This window comes from Phasianus colchicus, chromosome 1 (genome assembly GCF_987193195.1).
Source record: "Phasianus colchicus chromosome 1, bPhaCol1.hap1.1, whole genome shotgun sequence".
Taxonomy (NCBI): Eukaryota; Metazoa; Chordata; class Aves; order Galliformes; family Phasianidae; genus Phasianus; species Phasianus colchicus.
In genome coordinates, this window is record NC_143436.1 from 195,584,015 (window position 1) to 195,609,650 (window position 25,636).

General features: G+C 61.8%; 3 protein-coding genes across 5 annotated transcripts; 1 reads left to right on the forward strand and 2 right to left on the reverse strand.

Moving 5' to 3' along the window:
• Nucleotides 1-51: 51 nt before the first annotated feature.
• Nucleotides 52-15,291, reverse strand: NUMA1 (nuclear mitotic apparatus protein 1). The gene is made up of 26 exons (XM_031601112.2): nt 14,258-15,291; nt 12,308-12,380; nt 12,104-12,192; nt 11,046-11,125; nt 10,794-10,876; nt 10,523-10,603; nt 10,346-10,430; nt 10,029-10,152; nt 9,693-9,850; nt 9,183-9,300; nt 8,516-8,633; nt 8,106-8,246; nt 7,898-8,020; nt 4,091-7,507; nt 3,573-3,614; nt 2,869-2,937; nt 2,675-2,785; nt 2,367-2,585; nt 2,133-2,290; nt 1,797-2,043; nt 1,451-1,721; nt 1,239-1,375; nt 928-1,149; nt 630-731; nt 375-542; nt 52-301 (listed from the first exon to the last, which is right to left on the reverse strand). The coding sequence occupies exons 2-26, from the start codon at nt 12,347-12,349 to the stop codon at nt 266-268; spliced, it is 6,441 nt and encodes a 2,146-aa protein (XP_031456972.2). The 5' UTR covers nt 12,350-12,380; nt 14,258-15,291; the 3' UTR covers nt 52-265.
• A 277-nt stretch (nt 15,292-15,568) lies between these two features.
• LRRC51 (leucine rich repeat containing 51) lies at nt 15,569-19,311 on the forward strand. Of its 3 annotated transcripts, none has more exons than XM_031601115.2 (6): nt 15,569-15,655; nt 16,039-16,135; nt 16,220-16,386; nt 16,490-16,638; nt 16,738-16,873; nt 17,394-17,805. In XM_031601115.2, the coding sequence occupies exons 2-5, from the start codon at nt 16,060-16,062 to the stop codon at nt 16,847-16,849; spliced, it is 504 nt and encodes a 167-aa protein (XP_031456975.2). In that variant the 5' UTR covers nt 15,569-15,655; nt 16,039-16,059; the 3' UTR covers nt 16,850-16,873; nt 17,394-17,805. The 3 variants fall into 3 exon arrangements, with proteins under 3 accessions (XP_031456975.2, XP_031456973.2, XP_031456974.2); XM_031601113.2 differs by lacking the exon at nt 17,394-17,805 and adding an exon at nt 19,224-19,311 and having other exon boundaries at nt 15,570-15,655; XM_031601114.2 differs by lacking the exons at nt 15,569-15,655; nt 17,394-17,805 and adding an exon at nt 19,224-19,311 and having other exon boundaries at nt 15,776-16,135.
• Nucleotides 17,453-25,551, reverse strand: LAMTOR1 (late endosomal/lysosomal adaptor, MAPK and MTOR activator 1). Its single transcript, XM_031601117.2, has 5 exons — nt 25,249-25,551; nt 19,280-19,425; nt 18,326-18,403; nt 18,097-18,223; nt 17,453-17,997 (listed from the first exon to the last, which is right to left on the reverse strand). Exons 1-5 carry the CDS (start codon nt 25,288-25,290, stop codon nt 17,905-17,907), a joined length of 486 nt encoding a protein of 161 aa, XP_031456977.1. The 5' UTR covers nt 25,291-25,551; the 3' UTR covers nt 17,453-17,904.
• Nucleotides 25,552-25,636: the final 85 nt, after the last annotated feature.

Genomic DNA, 25,636 nt, shown 5'->3' on the forward strand with positions numbered 1-25,636 from the left:
GTTCCTTGAACATGCGGCAGTCCTCCTGCCCATAGAAACAAGACTCCGACAGCAGGAGAAAAATACAATTTATTTACAAGTAGAAACACTTTAAAAAGGTCTCCTCTCCCCTCCACGAGGGCAGCAGGGAGCCAGGGTTCCTCGGGGACTGATGTCACTATCCCATTCCCTCTGCCCCACATGCCCCACAGCGGTCCCGAGTGTCCCTTTGGTGTTGCTGAGCTGTGAGGCAGCGAGGAGGAGTGAGGAGACAGGTTGGGAAACCTCAGAACTTGGTGTCCTTCAGCGCTCTGCGGCCGGCCTGCAAGAGAAAGGGGGATGAGGGATGGTCACCCCACAAAGGGGGCTAAGGAGGTGCCCCCCAGGTTGCCCACCTTGCCCTTGGGGGACTTGGCGGAGGCGATGCGGGGCGAGCGGCGCGCGGTGCCACGGGGGGAGTTCTTGGGGGTGGTTTTCCTGTTGGCAGCTCGGCGCAGCAGGCTGTTCCCCAGCTTCTTGGGGGTGTTGAGGATGCTGAAGGCCATCGACTGGCGGCGCTCGGGCTGGGATGAAAAAGAAGGATGGTGAGGAGCTCGGAGCGGGCCAGGGAGCTCTGGTTCTCCTTTGCAGAGTCCCTCTGAGCTGCCCACCTGCTTGCTGGGTGCCTGCTGCTCGCTCCGCCGGCTGAGGTGGGAGCTGCGCCGCTCCCGGGGGGTCTGGGGGCGTGGGAAGCAGCTGACAGGCTTCTTGGACTGGGAGAAAGGCAAGAGAGAGGATCAGTGGGGACATTCAGCTGGGAAGTGGGATCACAACTGGGGGGGAAAGCTGGGACAGGAGCAGGGGAAATCAGAAGGGCTCGGAGCTGCCCCAGGGAGTCTCCGTGCCCAGCAGCATCCGGCGCATCGCACCCCGATCTTTGGGGTGGGACGCCGAGGGGTTTCTGCTCACCTCAGGGGTGTCGGGGCCCTGGTGGGATTCATCCGAGAGTCGTTTGCGCTGCTGCCGGGTGGTGATGCCACCACCGTGAGCCCACCCCCCTCCCAGCGTGCCGCGGCGGGCGGCCGTCCCCTCGGCGATCTGCGAGGGCTGCATGCTGGCGCGCCGCAGCGTCTCCGTCGGGTCGCCAGTCTTCATCTCTTCATCCGTGATGGTGCCAAGCAAGTCAGAAGGCTGCAGGGAGGGGGAAGAGCAGGAGTCAGGGGCTGCACGCACCTGGGGGTGGTGGGAGGGGGTGGCTGCGTGCCCCCCGCTGCCCTTACCCGGCTCTCCAGTGGGTAGCAGGTCTTGAGGTGCGGCGGGCAGGCGCGGTTGCGCTGCTGCAGCTCGGCGATGCGGTTCCAATCGTCCAGCTGCTCCGGTTCATCCTGGCACGTCCCCAGGTAGATGCTGCTGCGACCTGAAGGCAAAACATTGAGAGTTGGAGAGGGGCAGCCTCGCGTTTAGATCAGGATAGAGCTCCCCACCCACTCACCCAAGCTGGAGCTGCTGCCCGCCTGAGAGCGTCGCAGCGCGCTGCGTGTGGCCGGCCGGTAACCGGGGAGGCTGAGCAGCGCAGCGTGGCCTGATGGCTCCTGAGGGGAGGAGGTGTCCAGCTTGGTCAGGGAGTCCTGCGAGGGGAAGCTGGCCAGGGAGCGCGCAGAGCGCAGCCGGGAACGCGCCGGGGCGGCTTTCTGGGGCTGCTCGGAGAGGATGCTGCTGAAGGACGCGTCCGCGCCGCCCGGCTCCTCCGTGGTGGTCTCTTTCTGGCAGAAGGAAGAGAGGAAAGGTGAGGTGATGCAGCAGACCCCCAGCCCAGCGTTTGGCTTGCCCCCCCTCACCTTGGTCATGGTGATGTTGATGATCTGCGTGGTGCGGCGGCGCCCCGAGCGCGTCCTGCAGCCCGACTCCAGCGAGACGTCGCCCAGAGAACCGACGCTGCTCTCCAGCTTGGGCTGCGTGCGGCTGGCGATGGGTGTGAAGTAGAGGCTCTCCAAGGACTCCACCTTCCGTGGCAGCCGCTGTGACGTGCGTGGCTCTGTGCCATCTGGCATGGCTGAGCCATCCGAGTGGGAGCGGGTGGCTTTCCTGCAGGATGGGGCACGAGGGCTGAGCGTGGGGCTGGGGGGCAAAGCGGGGCTGGGGGCAACATGGGGCAGCACGGGGCAGCACTGTACCTGGTGGAGTTGAGTGGCTGTCCCTCGTCCAGGCTGAGGTCCAGGCTGTCGGTGCTGAGGTCGGAGGGGTTTTGGCGGAAGCTCTCTGGTTCCTTCAGCGTGGCCTTGGGGGCCGGGATCTTGCCGTGCTCCCGAAGCTGCTTGTCGGCAAATTCCAGCTGGGGGGAAGCAGGGAGAGGTGGGCCAACTCTTCCAGTGAGGAAGCAGGAAGGCAGAGAGTTGGGTTGTGCCTACCTGTGCCTCCAGGCTGCGGACCTGCCCGCTCAGCTCCCTGCAGCTCAGCTCAGCCTCCTTAGCCTGCAGCACGCTCTGCTGCAGCTCCTTGGCCAAGCGCTCTGACTCCGTCCTCAGCTCCGCGTTCTCCTTCTGCAGCTGCTCCATGGCCTTCAGCTTCTCTGCCAGGTCCTGGTTCTGCTGTTTCTTTGCGTCGTAGTGAGTTTTTGCCTTTTCCATCTGAGAAGAAGCAGAAGGAGAAGGAAAATCAGCAGCCCGTCGAGGTTCCCCACTGAGCACAGGGATGGTGACAGCTTGCAGCAGCTCACCTGGGCTTTGTAGTGCTCGGCCGCCTGCTCCTTCTGTGCCAGCTGCTCCTGCAGCTCTGCCACCCTCTCCTGCTGGCGCGTGGCCTCGCTCTGCAGCTCTCCTTCCAGCACCTGCATGGAAGGGATCGGATCAGAACCTCCCCCCAGCTCCACAGCAAAGCCGCCCCAGCTGCTGAGCATCCCCATCCACCTACCTTAACTCTCTGCTGCTGGCTCCGCGTGGCTTTCTCATGCTGTGCCAGGTTCTTGTTCAGCTCCTCCACCTAGCAGGGCACAGGTTGGTCACCCGAGGGCAGCAGGCAGGGAAGGAAAACTCTGTTCCCCCCTCCCCTGGCCATCCCCTCGCACACCCGTGGCCGACGCAGCCGTCTCCAGCGCCAACTGCCCACAGTGGGATCAAGCAGCGGGAGGAGGCTCAGCCCCAAATGGTTTTGCCGTGCCAAAGTTCAGCGTGCTGCCCCAGGGGCTGTCACCTCCCCAGGGACGAGAGAGCATCCTGCAAAGCCTCTAGGCTGGGGACAGGGATGGGGGCTTTGTCCCCACAACGTGAGGCAGGGGATGGGGGTGACCCCGCGAGGAGCAACCCCACGTTGGCCACGTCTGCTCGAGCAGCAGCAGTTCCCCAGAGGTTGGCTCTGAGATCAGTGCTGCATTAAAAAATAAAATAAAATAAAATAAAATAAAAAACACCCACAATCCAACACCTCCAGCCCAATCTGTGAGGGTGGATAGATGGGACCCTGTTTCTCCTCCCCGTGGGGTGGACATGAGAGCCCAGAGACCTGGAGCTGGGAACAGCCCGCTGCCATCAGTGGGTAAGGAGGCAGCAGCTCTGCTGGCAGGCGGATGGGGCCGCGCACCGTCACCGTTTAAGCAGCCGACACTCGATGTGTGTTACCTGCTTTGCTTGTTCTTTCTGAAATACCTCTAGCTGCTCCACCTGTGGCAAGCAAAAAAAAAAAAGGGTGAAGACATGGCATGCGCAAGGCACTGCCCACTGCAGGTGTGGATCCCCCCAGCTCCCACCCCGATGGGCCCAAGAGAAGAGTTTGTAGGGCTGCGATGAAATCAGGGCTTCCCCTGTGCCTTAATGAACGTGGGCCCTAAGATAACCCCCAGCTTAGGAACAGGGATGGGGTGGGAGCAGAGACACCTGGGGTTGGTGAACCTGGGCCGTAAGACAGCTCCTGGCTTAGGAATGGGGATGAGGCGGGAGCAGGGCCCTGGCTCTGAGGGCTTTGGGGAAGCTCATGGGCAACCATCTCAGCTGGAAGCCACCACAGCCCTGGGCAGACCCAGCAGAAGCGAACGACATGGAGCCCACACATGCCCTCCCCATGGCACAGCCCCATCCCGAGTGCTCTGCCCCAAAATCCATGTCGTGCACCCACACTGCAGAGCTCCACCGGCCCCTACCTGCGCCATCAGCTTCTGCCTCTCCTCCTGGAACTTCTGCCTCTCCTCCAGCACCTTCACCTTGGCGTTCTCATACTTATTGCTCATCGCCTCCAGCTTCCTGGCCGCCTCCTCGGCCTCCTGCCTGCTGTTGGCCATCGCCTTCTCCGCCTCCAGCCTCACGCACTCCAGTTCCCGTGTGTGCTTCTCCCTCACCTGCCCCAGCTCAGCATCCAGGCGCTGCTGCCCGCGGCTCACGCTCTCATTCAGCGCACGGTTCTCCTCAGCCAGCCGGCCGTTGGCTGCTTGTAGGGCTGCCAGCCTCTCGCTGGAGCTCGCTGCCTCCTTCTGCAGCCGCTGCAGCGCACGCTCCTGCTCAGCTGCTCTGTCACGCAGGGCCGGCAGCTCGGCCACCTCCAGCCTGACCCGGGCCAGCTCCGCCTGCAGCGCATTGGTGGCCTTCGCCCTCTGCTCCAGGTCCTCGCGGTGCTTGCTCTCCAGCGAGGCACGCTCAGCTTGCAGCTGCTGGCACAGGTGTTTCAGCGGCACCACCTCTCCGGCCAACGCCTGGGCACTGCCCAGCTCCTGCTGCAGGGAGGAGAGGAGCTGCTCCTTCTGGAAGAACTTGTCCTGGCAGACCTTCACCTCCTGCCGCAGCTCCTCCTCGCGTTCGCTCTGGCAGTGGCGGTCCCTCTTCAGTGCCTCGATGGTCATCCGCTGCTTCTCCATCTCCTCTTGGCATCGCTGTACCTCCACTTTCATCAGTGAGCAGCGTTCAGCCGCTCGCGACGCGGCCGTGGCCATCTCGGTCTGCAGCACCCGCAGCCTCTCCTCCAGCTTCTTGCTCTTCTCCGACTCGGCCATGATCAGGCGCTTCAGCTCCTTGCTCTCGCCCTCCTTCTCAGTGAGCTGCCGGTGCAGGATGGACACCTCATGCTCCAGGCTGCCCAGCAGGCTGTTCTTCCTCTCCAGCTCCTGGATGCACTGTGACAGCTGCTCCTTCCAGCCCTCCTCCAGGTGGCCCTTTTCTTGCGCTGCAGCACGCAGGGACGCCAGCTCCTTCTCAGCAGCAGCCACAGCCGTTTTGCTCTGGGCAAGCTCCTTGCTCTTGTCCTGCAGCTCCTTCCTCAGGCTCTCCACGGTGCCATCCTGCAGGGCCTGGGCTGAGCGTGAGGCCTCCAGCTGCCTCTGCAGCTCTGCCGCCGCCTCCCGGTGCTGCGCCACTTCCCTCCGTGATGCCTCCAGTTCTGCCTGCTGCTGCTGGGACGCAGCAGCCCGGCCTTCAGCCACGGCTTTCTCCAGCCCTGTGATGGTGTCCTGCTGCTCCCGGCACTTCTGCTCCAGCCGCTCCACTTCCACGCTCAGCATCTGGGCCTCTTTCAGTTTTTCCTGGTAGAGGTCCTGGCTGGAGCCAGACTCTTGCTCTCGGTGGCGAATCTTCTCCTCCAGGTTTTTGAGTGATGCCTCCTTGGCGTACACTGCCTTGATGCTGTCCACCTCAGCGTCCCGACTCCGGGCAGCCTCCAGGAAGCCCTGCAGCTCGCTGTCCATCTTGGACGCCCGCTCCTTCACCGCTTCCACCGAGGCGAGCTCCCCTTTCAGTTTGCTGACTGTCTTCTGCAGGTCCCTCAGCTCCTCGCCCCGCGAGACGTTCTTCAGCCGCAGCTCATCCAGCTCTCCCTCCTTCTCCTCGATCAGCTCCAGGGACCGCGCCAGCTCCTGCTGGTGCGCCGAGCGCTCCACCCGCTGCTCGTTGATGGAGTTCTGCAGCTGTACCTCCAGCTCTGCCTTGCGTGCTTTCTCAGCGGCACAATCAGCCCTGGCGTCCTCCAGCTCCTTCTGCAGGCGCTTTGCCTCCTCCTCATGCCGTGCCAGCTCCTGCCCACGTTCCCGTGCTGCCTCCTCCAGCGCCGCGCTCAGCCGGGCCACCTCGCCGGCCTCCTGCGTGGCCACAGCTTCCAGCTCCTTGGATTTCAGCCTCTCCTGTGACAGCTCCTTGGAGATGGTCTCGAGCGCTTCGCTTGCCTTCCGCACCTCTGCCTCTAACTTCACCACGCGCTCAGCACTCGCTAGCTTCTCCTGCTCCTTGCCTTCCTTCTCTTTAGTGCTGGCCAGCTGGGCCTGGAGGGCAGCCAGCTGCTCCTGCTGCTCACTGGCCATGCGTGCCATGCGGGCTTCCAGGTCTGCCACCCTCTCCTGCTCGGCCTGCAGCCGCTGGCAGGCCTGCCTGTTCTCCCGGCTCAGCTCCTGCAGCCTCTTCTCCAGCCTGCCACGCTCTCCTTCCTCCCCCTTGGCCACCTCGGCCAGCTGCCGCTGCAGGGCTGCTGTCTCCTCCCGACGCTCCTCTGCCACCTGCTGCAGCCGTGCTTCCAGTGCCTGCCTCCTGGCCAGCTCCTCTCCTCGCTCCTGCAGGGCCTGCTCACCACGCTGCACCAGCTGCTGCTTCTCCGCCTCCAGCTCTGCAATCCTGGCCAGGTTCCCCTCCAGACTCTCAGCTGCCCTCCTCTTCTCGTCCTCCAGGATGCCCTCAGTGTTGCGCACCGACTCCTCCAGGAAGAGCAGCCGCTCCTGCAGGCGCGTGTTCTCCTTGGCCACCTTCTCCTTGTCAGCCAGCTTCTGCTGGCTCTCCTTCAGCTTGCCCTCCAGCTCCCGCAGCTGGGCTCGCAGCGTCTCGGCACTCCCCGCCTGGGCAGAGCTCTGCTGGCACTGTGCACTGAGCTCGAGGACACGGGCTTGCAGCTCTTGGACCTTCTCATTCAACTCAGCTTTCTCCTGCTGCATTTCCATAGACGAAGCTTTGCTGGCCGCCTCCAGGCTCTGCAGCTGGCTGCTCAGGGCTGCCAGCTGCATTTCCTTGGCTTGCTGCAAGTGCTGCAGCTGCTGCAGGGCTGCATCCCTCTCCTGGACAGCTTTCTCACATTCAGCCCCGAGCTGCCTGGTTTTCCCTTCCGCCTCCTGCGTGACCCGTGCCAGTTCCTCCTCGCTGTGCTTCAGGCTGGCACCCAGCTGCTCCACGCGCCGGCTCAGCTCGCTGACAGCCTCCTGGGAGGCCACGTCCCGGCGCCGCAACTCCTCTGCCTGCGCCCGCTCCTTCTCTGCCTGCAGCCGCAGCCCAGCTGCCTCCTGCTCCTGCTGCTGCAGGAATCCACTCAGTTTGCCCACCTCCGCTGTCAGTGCGTCTGCCTGGGCCGTCAGGCGCGCCTCCTGCGCCCGCAGCTCCTGCTCCAGCTTCTCCTTGGCCAGGTGCAGCTCAGAGACGGAGCTCTGCAGGGTGGAGATGTGGGTGCCAAGCTGGACCTTCTCCACCTCGAAGCGGCTGCGCTCCGCCTGCAGTGCTGCATCCCGCTGGCTCTTCTCCTCCTCCAGCCGCAGGACGGAGGCTTGGAGCTCGATGCCTTTGGTGGTGAGGCTGGACACCTCCTGCTTCAGCTCTTCCAGCTGGCGGAGAGAAAAGGAAGGAGGGAAAACATAACAAAAACATCCCCAGACATCATTCGAGCAGCACACAACAATTCCACAAGAACTTTACAGCCAGCGAACCCACCGCACCCCCAACAAGCCGAGCCCTGCCTTCACTTCAGGCATTTCTGAGAGCCTTTCCTCCACTGTGCAGAAGCAGCCCCATCCCCACTGGGGCAGCCAGCAGGGAGCTGCAGTCTCAAACACCATGCGGATGGCATGCTCAGCCCCACAGCAGGCACCCTGAAGGGAGCACCCAGCTCTGTCCCCTCACTGCTGCATGCTGGGGCACAGCAGGATGGGCTGCTGAGCACTGCTGTGACTGGAAGAGCTTTGAGCTCGCTCTCATCACAGACAACCTGTCTGTACCTTCAGGACATCGCCCATGACCTCTCCCTTTTCCTGCGTGCTGCAGTGCCCCAGCTTGGCCAGCTGGTCTTCCAGCAGGGAAATCTTCCCCTGGAGGATCTCGACCTTCTCTTCCAGGCATTTCTGCAGACACAGACAGGGGATGGAGCAGGGCAGGAGGTGGGGAACACTTCCTGCTCTCGGGGGACACCCATCCCCAACCCCTCACCTTCTCCTGCAGCACAGCCCTCAGCTCGCCCTCCAGCTGCACCTGCTTTGCTTGGGACTGCGTCAGCGCAGCGTTGTGCTCCTCGGAGAGCTCATTCAGGGCATCCTGCAGTTGCACCAGGTGGCTGGCAATCTCCCGCAGCTGTGAGGGAAGCAGGGAAGTCAGCTCAGCTCAATGGAAACATTGGAGGCCATCCCAAATCCGGGTGCATGCAGGGCTTCATCAGCCACACCACATCCAAGATGCTGAATGCAGGCAACATTTACAGACCACAAAGGGCAAACCCAAAATGTACTTTGTGCCCACTGCCAATGAAGCTTTTGTTCTTAAGGCTGATGCTGCCCTTGCTCCAAGGGCTGTCTGCAAGGAGTACTGCCACCAAGATGCAAAACAGGAGCGCAGCCCCGTACCTTGAAGGAGAGGTCCCCGTTCTCCTCGGAGAGCTGGTTGATTTTGCGGTCCATCTGGCCCTTCTCAGTCTTCAGATCCTGGCACTGCTTCAGGGCCTCATGCAAGCGCACCAGCAGGCTGTGGGAGAGCAGTGGCACACCTCAGCAAGAGCAAGGGAAGAGAGGGCATCGCTGGGGACACCAGGGTATGTGGGCATCTCTGCGTGGTGCTGAGAAAGCCCTAAGTGGGGCCCTGACAAGCCACGAAGCAGAACATGGCTGGGGATGTTGGTGTTTGAGCTCTGTGTGGCCCTGACTACTCTCCAGAGCTGCAGGATTCCAGTTAGAACCTCTGCAACATAAAAATAAATCAGTGAAACAGCTTCCAGGCTGCAGACAGGGGACAGGGCAGAGTGAGATGCAGCATGGCAGTGGCAGTTCTAGCCCAGCTCAGATCTGCTGCAACTAACAATCAGTAAGGGGATGGGAGCTCAAAGACCCACTCTCAGGAGTTATAGTTTTAGACCAAAAGCAGCTTCTGGGCTGCAGCCCATCGTGAGCTCGGTGGCTGCACTGAAGATTCCTGTACCAAATCCAACAGCTGGGCCCCAGCAATGGAAACCTTTAGGAAACAGCATCCAATATCACCCCAAAAGTTTTCAGGGACACAGAAACCTGCGGGCGTTACCTCTCATTCCTCTCCCTCAGCTCCTCCATCTCCTTGGGCTCCAGCTGGTCTGCAGCTTGCTTCTCATTGAGCAGAGCCAAGCGGTCGATGCGGTGCTGCATCATGTTGATCTGAGCCTCTGGGGAACGTGAAGAGGAGGGCACATCACCACGAGAAAGGCACATCACCACCCCTTGCTGCTAAGCTGAGCCCCCAGCACAGTGTGGGACACTCATCCCTCTGCCCGGGGGAAAGGTAACGCACAAGGAGCCAGGCTGGGCAGCACTGGCATCATTCAGGCACCACTGGTTGCCCAGAATTTATTAAGGGAGTGAAAAAGGGAAGGAGGAACTGGAGCAAAGCAGAGCCAACCCCAACATCCTTGCTCTGAAGCTGCAAACTGTGCTCATCTGGGCTCAGGACCTGAGCATGGTTCTAGTGGGGTCAAAGCCATCACAGAAAATCCCAAACCCACAGGTCCCTGTCCTGGAGACCCCTCCCTGTGCCCAGGACACCCCCCCAGGCACCCACCCTTCTCAGTGATGAGTTTGCGGTTCTCTGCCAGCTCCATCTCCAGCTCGTCCCGGTTCTCCCTCTCGATAGCCAGCTGCTTCTTCAACCTTCGCAGCTGAAACTGAGGGGTCTGCAGGACATCCCCCACAGGTGAGGCTGGTGCTCCAGGGAGCATGCTGCAGGAGGAACACTGCTTAGCATCAGAGATACAGAGTCCAGCCCTCTGCAACCCAGCCCAGGACACGAGGAGACACCAGCTGCTCTGGAAAGTGTCCGTGCTTGCTGTTGGCAAAGGACATCCCCGGTGACACCCCCATGTCCCCCCCAAAAACGTGCCAGAGAACAAGGACGTACTTGTTCATGCTGGAGGAGGAGGAGGCGATCTTCTGCAGCTCCAGGAAGCGCACCTGCGGTTTGGAGAGCCCTGGCGAGCGCTCCTCAGAGCTGCTGCTGGATGTGCCGGGCGAGGACAGCGGTGCTGGGAGGCAAGGAGCACGGTTCAGGTTTTGGTTTCATACCAGGAGGAAGGAATCAGGAGGATGAAGGCTCAGATCCGAAGCCCCAAGTGTACAGGAAGCACAGATCCCAGCTGGGACAGACCTCTCCTCTTTTCTCCCTGCACACACCACTGCTGACAGCTGGCACCAGGCTTGACCAAGTGCCACACTCACCTCTGCGCTGCAGGAATGCTTCCAGGTTCTCACTCAGGCTCTCCTCATGGTCCAGCACAAACTTGAGGATGGTAGCCAGCTCGACCTGTGGGACAGGAGCCATGAGAGCAGGGCTCCAGGTGAGTTCTGGGATGGAGGTGTGGGCGCACACCCAACCCTGGGACCTCGGGGCATTACCTGGACCTGGTAATCGAACTCATTCCAATCCCAGGGGCTCTTGCTGCTCATGGAGCTGTGGTACAGGAGCAGCACGGCTACCTGGAAGCAGGCAGTGTGTCAGGGGGAGTCAGGTGGCACCAGGCACGCGCCAACGCTCCTCGAGGTGCAGCCACCATCTCAGAGCCACCATCAGCCCCGGGGGCACTGCAGTCCCACCAGGATACCCCACGTTTTCTCATGGCAGAGAGGACGTGTGATGGGCCAGAAGACCCGCGTGGCACTGAGGTACCTTGGCCAACTCCAGCTCTTCTCCCTCCAGCAGCTTCTGTGCTGACACCAGGTTCTCCGTGGCCGATTTGTGCTTGCAGAGCTCTGCAATGCAAAAGAAGGTTTCCAAGCACACGAGCAAGGAAGAGCAGGAAGAGGAGAAGGAGATGCAGCCCACTGCTGGGACACAGCATCCGGGCACCCAAGGGAACCACGGATGTGTGCCTGCAGGGAAGGGGCCAGGCTGCAGGATGGGATCATGGTAGGTTCTTACTCTGCAGGAAGCCACAGATGAAGGCTGCTCGCTCTGCCAGGGGCTGCTCCAGGACAGACTCCCCCTCCTCAGTCCTGTGGCTGCAAGAGAGCACAGGCAGTGTGAGTGTTATGCAAGAGGTGGAACAAAGGCTGCTTTCACAGCTTCACTTTGTTGAACAGCCCAGAGGCGGCTCTTTGGCTCTCTGCAAGACGGGGTTTTCCCCAAGCTGCCTGGCAGCAAAGTGAGCAATCCCTGCTGCTGGCAGCCCCGATAAAACCGGGGCGGGGGGGGGGAGATCCAGGACTTCCAGCCCCCCCAGGATCAGCACACCACACTGCATGCTGTGCTCTGGGGCTCGCTTCTGTGAAGGGCAAATCACAGAGGGGAGCAAAGCTGCTGGGTTTAAGGAAGGAACCGCAGCTGGCTGTCGTGGCTCTCATCCAACGCTTCTGCTCAGCGTAGCCAACACAAATGCAGACCACGTGCCTGCCAGCCACGCTCTGCCGACAGTGCTCACCCTCACAACACCACAAACGGGGGGATCTGGTGCAGGGATTGGCTGTGGGGTGAGCGCATGGTGCTGTGATCCTGGCTAATCCCAGCCAAAGCGCAGCCGGAGAGGTGAAGCAGCTCTGACTAAATATATCTCAGTGCATGGCTCCTTCCTCCCCGCCCTGCTCCGAGCAGCTCTTGTTACACCGTGCTGGAGATAATTATAGCAAGGACTGAGCTCCTCAGGACCGGCTGCGGGAGCACGGCCTCGCTGGGGCACTAATTACACGCCAGCTTTAATCACCCTCACGCTTGCAAGTGACGGATGCAGCTCTCAAGATTGGAGTTCTGCCCCTCCCCGCCCCAAAAGCTGTCCCTGTGCTGTGATGGGTCAGTGGGGAGGGGTCTGTGCCCACTCCATGGGGTGCTTCTTCATGGACCCAAAGCTTCCTCAGGACCCTCCCTCCAGGAGAAGTGTTCACACCCCTTCCTTCTCCCAGCAGCATTTGGGGAGGGAGAGCAACTCCCGCTGCACGGGGGGTGGGGAGTGGGGGGAAATTACACTCCCAGCCCTGGTCACTCACATCTTATTGATGATCTGGATGAAAACACGGCAGTCCTGCAGCTGGGACAGACCGCCGAGCGGCTCCATGCACACCTTGGTGCTGTTCACCTAGAAATGAAGGGGGGAGCTCAGGAAGCAGCACTGTGGCTTCTTGTCCCCAGCCCCAAAGCCTGAGCCCCCCGGGGTCCTTGCAGCCCCTCCCAGCACCATCACTGTGTGTTACCCAAGCAAGGAGCGCGGCGGCTCTGGTGGTGTGGAGCGGCATCGCTGCGAGGCTGCCAGTGTAACGCCCAGACCTGGAAACACCAACAAACATGGAAAAATTAAAAGCAATTAAAGAACCAAACATCACAATTCTGCTTTTGCACATGAGGAAGAAGGATGTGTCCCTCCGTTACCGAAGGAAGCAGCCAACATGTTCATTTTTAGGAGGGAGAAGCCCGGCGGAGTGCTCGGGGACAGCAGTGGGTGTCCCCTGTCCTCACAGCACGACGTTCCCAGCCCCACGTCGGCAGGGGACAGCGGCACAGCCAGCAGCACACGGCACAGAGCAGTGATTGTAGTCGGGTGACCTACATTCCCTGGGAACGTGGGGCTCGGGGGGAGCAGGGGAGCACAGTGCCAAGCATGGTGGTGCCCGGGCACCTCGCAGTGTGCATGAGGTCGCCATTCTTTCCTCCTTTCAGAGCCAGGAGCACCCTCAGGGAGCCCAGGAGAGGATGTGTTTGGCCTTCACACGACCACAGGGCACATCCCAGCTCCCCCCCCTCCTCGCTCCTTTAGAAGCCCAACATCTCGCACAGCACAGTGGGGGCTGGGAGGGGCTGGTGACAGCGCTGTCACCACCATTGTGCCACCGAGGATCTCAGCCATGGGGTGCTGCCCCCTTTCCTGCCCCACCACCCGTCACCACACGTGTCCCCGCGTCCATCCTGCAGGAGTCACCTCCCTGCCCCCAGCTCTCTGCTATCTCCAGGCAGCAGAAGTCTCCCCTCCACTATCAGGGGGGGCCCAGCGTCCGCCCCCCAGAACACACAGGGTTTGGCCACGCAGGGAAGCAGCACAGTGCAAACCACGTCCCCATCCCTTGGCTCCTCCCTAGCGCTGCTCCTCAAGACACAGTGGTGACATGGGGGTCCCCTCTGTGCCCACAGTGGTCACCCACACAGGAAGGCCCCCCCCGGCCCCGCTCAGTGCCATTGCCATGCACCCATGGGATCACTGCCAGCTGCCCTCCCCCTGCAGCTCCCCCCCATGGCGACCTTTGCCTCCAATGTCCCGGGTGCCACCCTGACAACCCCGCCCCAGGGGCTGGACATAACCCAAAAACACCACGTGGGGATGGGGGTCCCCAAGGGCTGCAGCTCCCTGTGCCCCCCCTCCACTCCCCCCCCCGGGCAGGGCAGGGTGGAAGGCAGAACCTAGAGGGGCTCTGTTTGTGTCCGGTGGCACTGGGGTGGGGGGGACACCGGGCACTGGGGCTCGGTGACAGCAGGATGGTGACATCCTTGCAGTGACAGCACCGTGCCCCCATTTCCCCGCGTTCTGAGCTACGGCACTCCCACCTCCTCCTCCTCCTCCTCTTCCTCCTCCTCCTCCTCCATTGGCGGCACCAACCCGGACCCAAAGCCGCGGGAAGGAGCAAATGGAAAGGACCCAACGTTCCCCCCATCTTTCCTCTCTTAGGCACAACAGGAGGGGACCCAAAATGCTCCAGTAGTGCCATCCCTGTGTTGTTGTTCCTGCCCCCCCCCCTCCGTGCCCGCTCCGTCACAACACAGCGTTACGCAAGGCAGCACCCTCCTCAGGGCACAGCATTGTGGGGGGAGGACAGACCCCAAACCCCCCCCCCAGGGAGCACCTGGTGTTGCTTCCCAACCCCACACAGCCCCAATCTGTGGGGCTCACACCCAGCAGGGTGGAGGGGGGGGCACACACCCCTGGGGGGGGGCACAGAGCACCCGGATGTTGGCGAGCGCAACTCGGCACAGCACCCAGAATGGGGGGCTGCAAGCCACGGGGGGCTGCGAGCCAAGGGCTGCCCCCCTCTCCTCCCCCCCCCCAACCCCCCACCGCTGCCTCCTCCTCCTTTTCCGTCCTCTCCTCTTCCTCCTCCTCCTCCCCGCTGCAAACAAACACGGAAGGCACACAAAAGTCTTTGTTGGGCTCTTACCGGAGCGCCGCTGCCGTGCCCTGTGCCCCCCCCCCGGCGTCAATCCTCCATCCAAGCAACCCTTCCCTCCCCCCCCCGGCCGGCAGCAGTGGGGGGGCACCGAAGAATCTGCACAAAGAAAAGTTGTTGGGTCCGCGCTGGGGCTGCTCCAGGAGATGGTTTCCCTTCCTGGCCCAACGCCGCCCCACGTCACGGCCGCTGCGCGCGTTAAAGGCGCACGGCACCAAAACGCTGTGCAGGGATGGGTTCCGCACGCACGGCCAAACGCAGCCTCACAGCACGCGGTTCCGACCGCGGATCCCAAAGCCAGACCCCACAGCTCCACCCCAAAGCCAGACCCCAGAGTGCAGGTCCCAATCCCGGCCTTCGTGCCCAGACCCCAGATTCCACATCCCTCATCCCAGACCTCAAACCCGGACCCAGAGGCCAGGCCCAGATCCAGGCCCCACAACCCAAATCCTGACTCAAGGCCCCAAGCCCTGATCCCACATCCCAGGCCCAGACCCCCCCCCCCGGCCCCAAAGCCCCAGGCCCATACTACAGATCCAGACCCCAGACCCTGACCCCACACCCCAGCTCCAGCCCCAGATCCTGACCCAAGGCTCCAGGCCCAGACCCTGACCTCAAACTCTGATCCCATACCCCAGGCCCAAGGCCACAATCCAGGCCTCAGACCCCAACCACAGATCCTACATCCCACACTGTAGATCCCAGATCCAGAGCCCACACCCCACACCGACCTCAGGCCCCAAACCCCACACCCAGGCCCCAAACCCAGACCCCAAACCCTGACCCCAAATCCCAAACCCCGATCTCCGACCCCAAACTCAGACCCCAAATCCCACACCCAGACCCCAAACCCCGACCCCAAATCCCACACCCAGACCCCAAACCCAAATCCCAAACCCAGACCCCAGACCCCAAATCCCACACCCCAACTCCACATCCAGGCCCCAAATCCCACACCCAGACCCCAAACCCTGACCCCAAATCTCACACCCCAGACCAACACCCCGACCCCAAACCCTGACCCCAAATCCCGACCCCAAATCCCAAACCCCACTCCTAGGCCCCATACCCAGACCCCTACCTCAAGCCCCGCCCCCTCCTTTTAGGCCCCGCCTCCTCCTTTTAGGCCCCGCCCTCCGCCGCCGGGATTCAAACGCCCCCTGCCGCCTCCCGCCATTGGTTGGCTCCGCGGTGACGTCGCATCGCGTGATTGGGTGCCGCGCCGCCCGAGTGCGGGCGGGCTCCGAAATCTCGGGCGCCGAGTTCAAAGTCTCGCGAGAGGCGCGGGGCACGCTGGGAGCGGTGGTGCTGTTGTGGGGGGGGGCGCGTTGCCAAGGCAACGGCGGCGTGTGGGGCCGGGCTGTGGGGTCCTGGGGGGGGGGCACTGGGGTACGTGTGGGGTTATGTGTGGGGTTAGGGGCTTTATTAAGGCCAAGGGACACGCGTGGGGGCAAACTGAGGGCATTGGGTCCTGGTATCCAATGGGGTGAAGGGATTTGTGGGGCTGTGGCGGGGCAAATGGGGCGGGCATTGGGGTCTGCACGGGGGAGCGGGTGGCTGTGGGCCATAGGGACAGCAGTGGGGCCTGGGGGACGGGCACGGGGTTGCCATGGGGTGTGGGGATGCGTGGGGCTGAGGGTGGGTGCTTTGGGAGGGGGGAGCAGGGCTCGCTGTAGGGCTGCAGTGGTGCCAGGCCCTATAGGGTGCGAACAGAGGGGGGCAGTCAGACCCCACAGCCCCCTCAGTGAGCTTCTCTGTGCCCCCACTGCCAGGCTGGCCCCCGCCCCACAGTGATGCCAGCCCACCTGCTGCCCCCCGAGCTCATCCCCCCCCTCGACTTCTCCTTTTTCCCACTGCGTTCCCTGCAGGGTGAGTATGGACTGCTTCCCTCCCCCCCCTCTTTAACTCACCCCACATAGGGTGGGTTTGGGTTCTCACAGCCCTGCCACGCAGATCTGACCCCCACGGGCAGCCCTTCTCCCACCCTGGCACTCCGCCTGCCTTACACCGGACTGAGCAGCCTGGGGGGGCTGCACCCCACCCTGCAGCAGCTCCTGGCCAACCCCACACAGCTCCGTTGGCTCGACCTCTCCTTCAACTGCCTGACCACCATTGACCCAGTGAGTGGGACAGGGAGGAAGAGGGTGAAGCTCACAGCCCTGCAGTGGGGGCTATAGGGCCAGACCCTCAGTTTCTCCCCCCCCTCCCTACCCCCCCAATCAGGTGCTGACCACGCTGGGGGGGCTGCAGAGCATCTACCTGCATGGGAACACCATCAGCTGCCTGAGTGAGGTGGACAAACTGGGGGCTCTGAACCAGCTGCACCGCCTGACATTGTATGGGAACCCTATGGAGGAGGAGAGGGGCTATAGGTAAGTATGGGGGGGGCTGCAGATGGAACCCAGCCCGTCTCCCCCCCTCCCCCCCACCACCTCACTGGGCTGCTTGTCCCACTGAGCTCCTCCCCACAGGCGCTACGTGCTGGCCTTGCTGCCCCAGCTCAGCACCCTGGATTTCAGTGCTGTGACCCCGCAGGAGCGCAGGGAGGTGGCTGTGTGGGGAGGCACCCACAGGCAGCCCTGACCCCAGCGAGCTTCACAATGAAAGGTGGGAGCAAAAGGGGGGGCACCCAGCCCCACTGTAGGGCTGCCCCATGGCACCCAGCCATAGCATTCTGTCATTTAGGGCACAGGCTTTGTGTCACTGGTGTCCCACCTGGGTTGGGCTGCTGGGGACAAGGCAGGAGGATGGGGGGGAAATGGGCTCACCCCCATGCTATCACAGTCACTTCTGGGCTGGGTTTATCTCAAAATTTAGGGCACAGCTTCTCCCCCACATCCTGGAGCCACCAGCACAGCCACATCACCGTTACCTGTCAGTACAGCCTGTGCCCACCCCGGGGCTGTGCTGAGTCAGAGATGAGGGGTCAGGAGGGGTGGGGGGGTCTTTTTTTTGGCAGCATCCTCCAGTCTTTGGGCAGGAGGAGGAGCAGGGGGTGCCAGAAACCACCTGGGAGCACTGAGATGTTTGTAAGGGAGGGGGGAAAAGCAAATCCCATACAAAACTCCACCCCCCCTCCTCCCCAAAAAAAACAAGCCAAGAGAGCAGGTAATGAATGAACCCACAGCCACGCATCCCACTGCTGCCCGGTGCCCAGTGACCCAGTGGAACAGAGAGGAGGCAGGGGCGGGCTGGATGTGTTTATCTGTGGTGGCAGAAGAAGAATAATTAAAACAAAACCAAAAAGAAAACCATATAAACCAGGAGAGGCCGGAGGAAGCCATTGGAAGTTCTCCTCTGGGAGCATCCAGCTCCTGCCTGCCCTTCCTAGGGTATGGGGGCAATACCAGACCCCCAGCAATGAGGATGCAGCCCCCTCCCCACTGCCCCCCCATGCACACAGTGGGGAAAAAGCCACAGGGGCAGCACTGGAGGGGGGTGAAAGTGGGGAGGTCAGTGAGACCGCCATCATTTTGTGGGTGATTGATAGGAAACGGGGCGTATGTACAAGTTCTGTGCTGTGGGGATGGGGGGGGGGGGGGGGGAAATAAAGACAAAAAAAAAGGAGAAAAAACAACAACAACAAAAAAAGCCAACGAAACAAAACCCCGACCCGGTGAAGCTGTGCTGGGTTGGGCTCAGGGGATGCCAAACTGTACAACCAGTTCTTCTTTCGCGTCGACGCGGATCTGTGAGAGAGCACTGAAGGCGTAGGCAGCTATCCGAGATACCTGGGAGGGGGGAGAGGGGTGAAAAGAGGGGGTCAGCACAAGTTGGGAACGCCTGGGGTCGAAGGGTTGCGATGTGGGAGGGCTGCTCTCACTCCTCACCTGCTGCAGGTCTGCAAAAGGGACGGGCTCGCTGGCCAGCACCTGGTGTGGTTGGTTGGTGAGCGATGGCAGCAGTGGGAGCTTTTTCCAGTGCGTCAGGCTGTTGCTCAGCATGGCCAGGCGTGTGCTGGAGGGTGAAACGTGGGTGTTTTCAGCTCAGGAAGGGAGTGGGGTGCTGGAGAGAAGCACCCAACCCCCCCCACACCCCCAAAATGGTTCGCAGACCCACCTGTACTGCCGGGCTCTGTCCATGTACTCGTGCTGTTCCATCCCCTGCGAATCCGCTGCTGACACATCGATGATGTTACTGCAGAGACACGAGGGTCACGTTGGCTATCAGGGAATGTTTCTTCCCCAAACAAGCGGTGATGCATTGGCACAGGGAGTGGCAGAGTCATGGCCCGTGGAAACGTTTAATACTGTGGCACTGAGGGACACACTTTGGGTGGCTGAAAATCACGGAGGTGTTTTCCAACCACCGTTCTCTGACACGACCTTGGCCTCACAGTGTTGGAAAAGACCCCAAAAAGCTCACCCAGCACTAAACCCTCAGTGCCACATCCCAACATCCCCCCTCCCAGTCACAGAAAGGCCAGGGTTGGAAGGGACCTCAATGACCATGAATCTCCAACCCCCCTGCCACATGCAGGGCCACCAACCTCCCCATTTAATAGCAGCCCAGGCTGCCCAGGGCCCCATCCAACCTGGCCTTGAACACCTCCAGGGATGGACGGGGCATCCACAGCCTCTCTGGGCAGCTGTTCCAGCACCTCACCACTCTCTGAGTAAAGAATTCCCCCCTGACATCCAACCTAAATCTCCCCTCCCTCAACTTCAAACCGTTTCCCCTCAACCCATGCCTCCATTAGGAGTCCACCAAGGGATGGTGACTCCACGGCATGAAGAAACTCTCCTTGATATCCAACCTGAAGCCATTCCTTGCATCCCCCACTCACTCCTGACTTAAAAAGAGACTGACATATCTTTCATCAGCTTCTTTCAGGGGATAACAGGGCAACTCAGCCCTCTTTTGCCCACGCTGAACAACCCCACTTCCTTCCCATTCTCCTGGCTGGTTTTCCCAATCCTTCACTGCTCCATTGCTCTTTTCTTTTCCTCTCTTGCAGAGAGGAGCCCACAACACAGCAGGCAGCTCGAGCTGTGCCCAACCCTGAGGGCTTACATGGCCGTTTTGGCGAGGATGGAGGACAGCATGGCCTGCTCGTCGGTGCGGGCTGAGGGCAGGCTGTGACAGCTCTGCTCTGCTCCATTCAGTGCCTTGTTGGGAGGGCTGGCTGCCGGCTCCAGCAGCCGCTTTGTCTCTTCTTCCTAAGAGAAAGAGTCAGAGAATCGTGAGAAGGAGCAGAGAAAAAACAGGCTCTGCTTCCCCGCTTACCCCCGGCTCCTCTTCCCCGATTCCTTCCCACCTCACAGCACTGCTCAGATCCCCCAGGAGGGGTCAGTAAACACAGCAGCTCCCTGCCCACCCCTGGTTACCCACGGTGCTCAGCTCACGTCCCGTTCCTTGGGGTCCTCAGACCCTTCCCCACCTCCACAGCCCCCCTCTTTCCACACCGGATGCTCTCCAACAGCTTGATGTCATTCTCACCTTGTGGCACCCAAACCTGTGTCCAATGCTCCAGGCCCCCTCTCAGACCCTACAGTTCCACACTGACCCCCACAGACCCCCCCTATCCCATACTGACCCCTACAGACCCTCCCACAGACCCCACAGTCCCACACTGACCCCTACAGACACCCAAACAGACCCCATAGTCCCACACTGACCCTCAAAGACCCCCGTCCCACACTGACCCCACAGTCTCACATTGACACAGATCCCCTCACAGACCCCACAGTCTCACATTGACACCTAGATCCCCCCCCAAAGACCCCACAGTCCCACACTGACCCCTACAGATCCCCCCACAGACCCCACAGTCCCACAATGACCGCCTATAGAGCCCCCCACAGACCCCCCAGTCCCACATTGACACAGATCCCCTCACAGACCCCCCAGTCCCACACTGACCCCTTCACAGACTCCATAGTCCCACATTGGTCCTACAGACCCCCCAGTCCCACACCAACCCCCTACAGACCCCCCCCACAGTCCCACATCAACCCCTACAGACCCCCCACAGACCCCGCCGTCCCACACTGCCCCCTACAGACTCCTCCACAGACTCCATAGTTTTACATTGAACCCTACAGACCCCTACAGTCCCGCCCACAGACCCCATAGTCCCACACTGACCCCTACAGACCCCCCCCCAGTCCCACACTGACCCCTACAGACCCCCTCACAGACCCCACTGTCCCACACTGACCCCTACAGATCCCCCCCATAGACCCCACTGTCCCACACTGATGCCTACAGACCCCCCCGCAGACCACACTGACCCCTACAGACCCCCCCGCAGACTCCATAGTCCCACATCAACCCCTACAGACCCCCCAATCCCACACCAACCCCTACAGACCCCCCACAGACCCCGCCGTCCCACACTGACCCCTACAGACTCCTCCACAGACTCCATAGTTTTACATTGAACCCTACAGACCCCACAGTCCCACACTGACCCCCTACAGATCCCCCCACAGACCCCACTGTCCCACATTGACCCCTACAGACCCCCCACAGACCCCAGTCCCACACTGACCCCCTACAGGCCCCCCCCTCAAAGACCCCACAGTCCCACACTGACCCCTACAGACCCCCCACCCACTCCCACATTGACCCCTACAGACCCTCCCACAGACCCCACAGTCCCACACTGACCCCTTACAGACCCCCCCACAGACCACACAGTCCCACACTGACCCCTTACAGACCCTCCCCACAAACTCCATAGTTCCACACTGACCCCTACAGACCCCCCACAGACCCCACAGTCCCACACAGCCCCCCCCCCCCCCCCATAGGCCTCCACAGACCCACACAGACCCCAAAAGACCCACACAGGACTCCCTACACCCCATGCAGGCCTCCACAGACCCCACAGTCCCACACAACCCCCCCTACACCCCCATGTAGGGCACCACAGACCCACACAGGCCCCCCCCACACCCCACACATAAGCTTCCATAGACCCAGTTGTCCCACACAGGCCCACCCATAGGCTTCCACAAGCCCCACAGTCCCACACAAGCCCCCCCCCCCCCCCATGTAGACCCCCACAGACCCTACAGTCCGACGTAGGCCCCCCCATTGGCCCCCACAGACCCCCTTACACCACCACATAGGCACTTACAGACCCCATAGTCCCAAACAGGCACCCCACAAGCCCTCTCAGACCCACACAGCCCCCCCCCACAGGCTCCCACAGACCCCATAGTACCACACAGGTCTCCCCATACACCCCCTCACAGACACACACACCCCCTTACACCCCCCATAAGCCCCCACAAACTCCATAGCCCCACAAAGCCCCCCTATAAACCCCCCCCCCTTAAGCCCCACAGACCCAGCAGTCCCATAGGCCCCCCCCATAGGCTTCCACAGGCCCCACAGTCCCATACAAGCCCCCCAACACCCCCATGTAGCCCCCCACAGGCCTCCCCAAAAGGCCCCACAGACACCATAGTCCTACACAAGTCCCCCAGTGTTCCCATATAGGCCACCACAGATCCCATAGTCCCACACAGGCCCCCACAAACCCCAATAGTCCCACACAGGCACCCCACATAAGCCCCAAAAGACCCACACAGACCCCATAACCCCACATAGGCATCCCATAGCCCTACACAGACCCCATAACCCCACACAGGCACTCCTATAGGTCCTCACAGGCCCCATAGTCCCACATAAGCCCCCCACAAGCCCCATAGTCCCATACAGCCCCCCCCCCATAGACCTCCACAGACCCCCTTAAACCCCCACATAGGCCCCACAAACCCCATAGTCCAATGGAGGCCCCGCCATAGGCCTCCACAGACCCCCCTACACAGCCACATAGGCCCTTAAAGCCCCTATGGTCCCACACAGGCCCCCCCATATGCCCCCACAGTCCCACACAGACCCCATAATCCCACACAGGCGCTCCCAAAGGGCCCCAACAGACCCACATAAGCCCCCCCAAGCCCCAAAGTCCCACACAGGCCCCCCCATAGGTATACACAGACCCACAAAGGCCTCCCTACAACCCCACTTAGACCCCACAGACCAACAAAGCCCCCCCCATAGGTCCCCCTACATCACCACATAGGCCACCTCAGATCCACACAGCCCCCCCCATAAGCTTCCACAGACCCCACAGGTCTCCCCATAGGCCCCCACAGACCCACGCAGTCCCATACAGACCTTCCATAGGCCCCCATACTCCCACACACACCCCCTTACACCCCCCCATAGGCCCCCTACAAGCCCCACATAAGCCTCCATAGACCCAGCAGTCCCACACAGGTCCCCCTCCATCAGGCTTCCACAAGCCCCACAGTCCCACCCAAGCCCCCCTACACCACTACAGACCCCACAGTCCCACACAGCCCCCCCCCCCAATATACCCCCACAGGCCCTCTCAGACCCACACAGCCCCCCCCACAGGCTCCCACAGACCCCACAGTACCACACAGGTCTCCCCATATACCCCCCCCCGCTCCCCCATACCCACACAGTCCCATACAGATCCCCCCACAGGCCCCCAACTCTCAAACACACCCCCTTACGCCCCCCATAGGCCCCCACAGACTCCATAGTCCCACAAAGCCCCCCTTACACCCTCCTGCACCCCCACTTAAGCCCCCACAGACCCAGCAGTCCCACATAGCCCTCCCATCGGCTTCCACAGGCTTCATAGTCCCACACAAGCCCCCCTACACCCCCACGTAGACCCCTACAGACCCTACAGTCCCACACAGACTCCCCTACACCACCATACAGGCCCTTACAGACCCTACAGTCCCACACGGGCCCCCCCCATATGCCCCCACAGACCCCATAGTCCCACACAGGCACCCCACAGACCCTCTCAGTCCCACACAGGCCCCCCCCATATGCCCCCACAGACCCCATAGTCCCACATAGGTCTCCCCATACACCCCACCCCATACCCACACAGTCCCATACAGCCCCCCCCGCAGGCCCCCATACTCCCAAACACACCCCCTTACACCCCCCCCATTGGCCCCCACAGACTCCATAGTCCCACAAAGCCTCCCTATAGGCCCCCCTACACCCCCACTTAAGCCCCATAGACCCAGCAGTCCCACATAGCCCCCGCATAGGCTTCCACAGGCTTCATAGTCCCACACAAGCCCCCCTACACCCCCACAGACCCTACAGTTCCACACAGACTCCCCTACACCACCATACAGGCCCTTACAGACCCTACAGTCCCACACAGGCCCCCCCATATGCCCCCACAGACCCCATAATCCCACACAGGCACCCCACAGACCCTCTCAGACCCACACAGGCCCCCTCACAGGCTCCCACAGACCCCACAGTACCACATAGGTCTCCCCATACACCCCACCCCATACCCACACAGTCCCATACAGCCCCCCCACAGGCCCCCATACTCCCAAACACACCCCCTTACACCCCCCCCATTGGCCCCCACAGACTCCATAGTCCCACAAAGCCTCCCTATAGGCCCCCCTACACCCCCACTTAAGCCCCATAGACCCAGCAGTCCCACATAGCCCCCGCATAGGCTTCCACAGGCTTCATAGTCCCACACAAGCCCCCCTACACCCCCACAGACCCTACAGTTCCACACAGACTCCCCTACACCACCATACAGGCCCTTACAGACCCTACAGTCCCACACAGGCCCCCCCATATGCCCCCACAGACCCCATAATCCCACACAGGCACCCCACAGACCCTCTCAGACCCACACAGGCCCCCTCACAGGCTCCCACAGACCCCACAGTACCACATAGGTCTCCCCATACACCCCACCCCATACCCACACAGTCCCATACAGCCCCCCCACAAGCCCCCATACTCCCAAACACACCCCCTTACACCTCCCCCATATGCCCCCACAGACCCCATAGTCCCACAAAGCCCCCCTTACACTCTCCTGCACTCCCACTTAAGCCCCCACAGACCCAGCAGTCCCACATAGGCCCTCCCACAGGCTTCCACAGGCTTCATAGTCCCACGCAAGTCCCCCTACACCCCCACGTAGACCCCTACAGACCCTACAGTCCCACACAGACTCCCCTACACCACCACATAGGCCCTTACAGACCCTACAGTCCCACACGGACCCCCCCCATATGCCCCCACAGAACCCATAGTCCCACACAGGCACCCCACAGGCCCTCTCAGACCCACACAACCCCCCCACAGGCTCCCACAGACCCCACAGTACCACATAGGTCTCCCCATACACCCCCTATACCCACACAGTCCCACACAGGCCCCCATACTCCCAAACACACCCCCTTACACCCCGCCCCTTGGCCCCCACAGACTCCATAGTCTCACAAAGCCACCCTTAGACCCTCCTGCACCCCCACTTAAGCCCCCACAGACCCAGCAGTCTCACATAGGCCCCCCCATAGGCTTCCACAGGCTTCATAGTCCCACACAAGCCCCCCTACACCCCCACAGACCCTACAGTTCCACACAGACTCCCCTACACCACCACACAGGCCCTTACAGACCCTACAGTCCCACACAGGCCCCCCCCATATGCCCCCACAGACCCCATAGTCCCACACAGGCACCCCACAGGCCCTCTCAGACCCACACAGCCCCCCCCCACAGGCTCCCACAGACCCCACAGTACCACACAGGTCTCCCCATACACCCCACCCCATACCCACACAGTCCCATACAGCCCCCCCACAGGCCCCCATACTCCCAAACACACCCCCTTACACCCCGCCCCATAGGCCCCCACAGACTCCATAGTCCCACAAAGCCCCCCTATAGTCCCCCCTACACTGCCACATAGGCCCTTACAGACCCCACAGTCCCACACAGCCCCACCCGTATGCCCCCACAGTCCCACACAAGTCCCCCTACGCCCCCATGTAAGCCCCCACAGTCCCACACAGTCCCCCCACAACCCTACACAGACCCCATAATCCCACACAGGTGCCCCCCATAGCCCCACATAGGGCCTCAACAGACCCATACAAGCCCCCCCCACGACCCACACAGCCCCTCCCATAGGGCCTCACAGACCCCACCTGGTCGGAGGCCTCAGCCTCGGAGCTGTAGCAGCAGCCCATGACGCGCCGCCGCCGCCGCTACGGGGTCCGGCAGGGGCCGCACCGCCCCTGTCACGTGAAGGAGGAGCTACGACCACACCCCTCTCACCGCCACTTCCTCTTCCGGTCTCCTCCTTCGTCACGTGGCGGGGGCGAGCCAATAGGAAGAGAACACCGCCCTCCACCTCTTCCTCTTCGCCGAGCCGTCACGTGAGGGGGAACCAATCAGCGAGCAGCTCGCGGCTCCGCCTTCCGGTTGGCGTGCGCGAATAGGGCGCATGCGCGCGAGCGCTCAGTGCTCCCTATGCATGTCTTCGGTGCCATCCGCAGCGCCGGGTTTGCGGAGCTCCGAGCGCTTCTCGGGAAC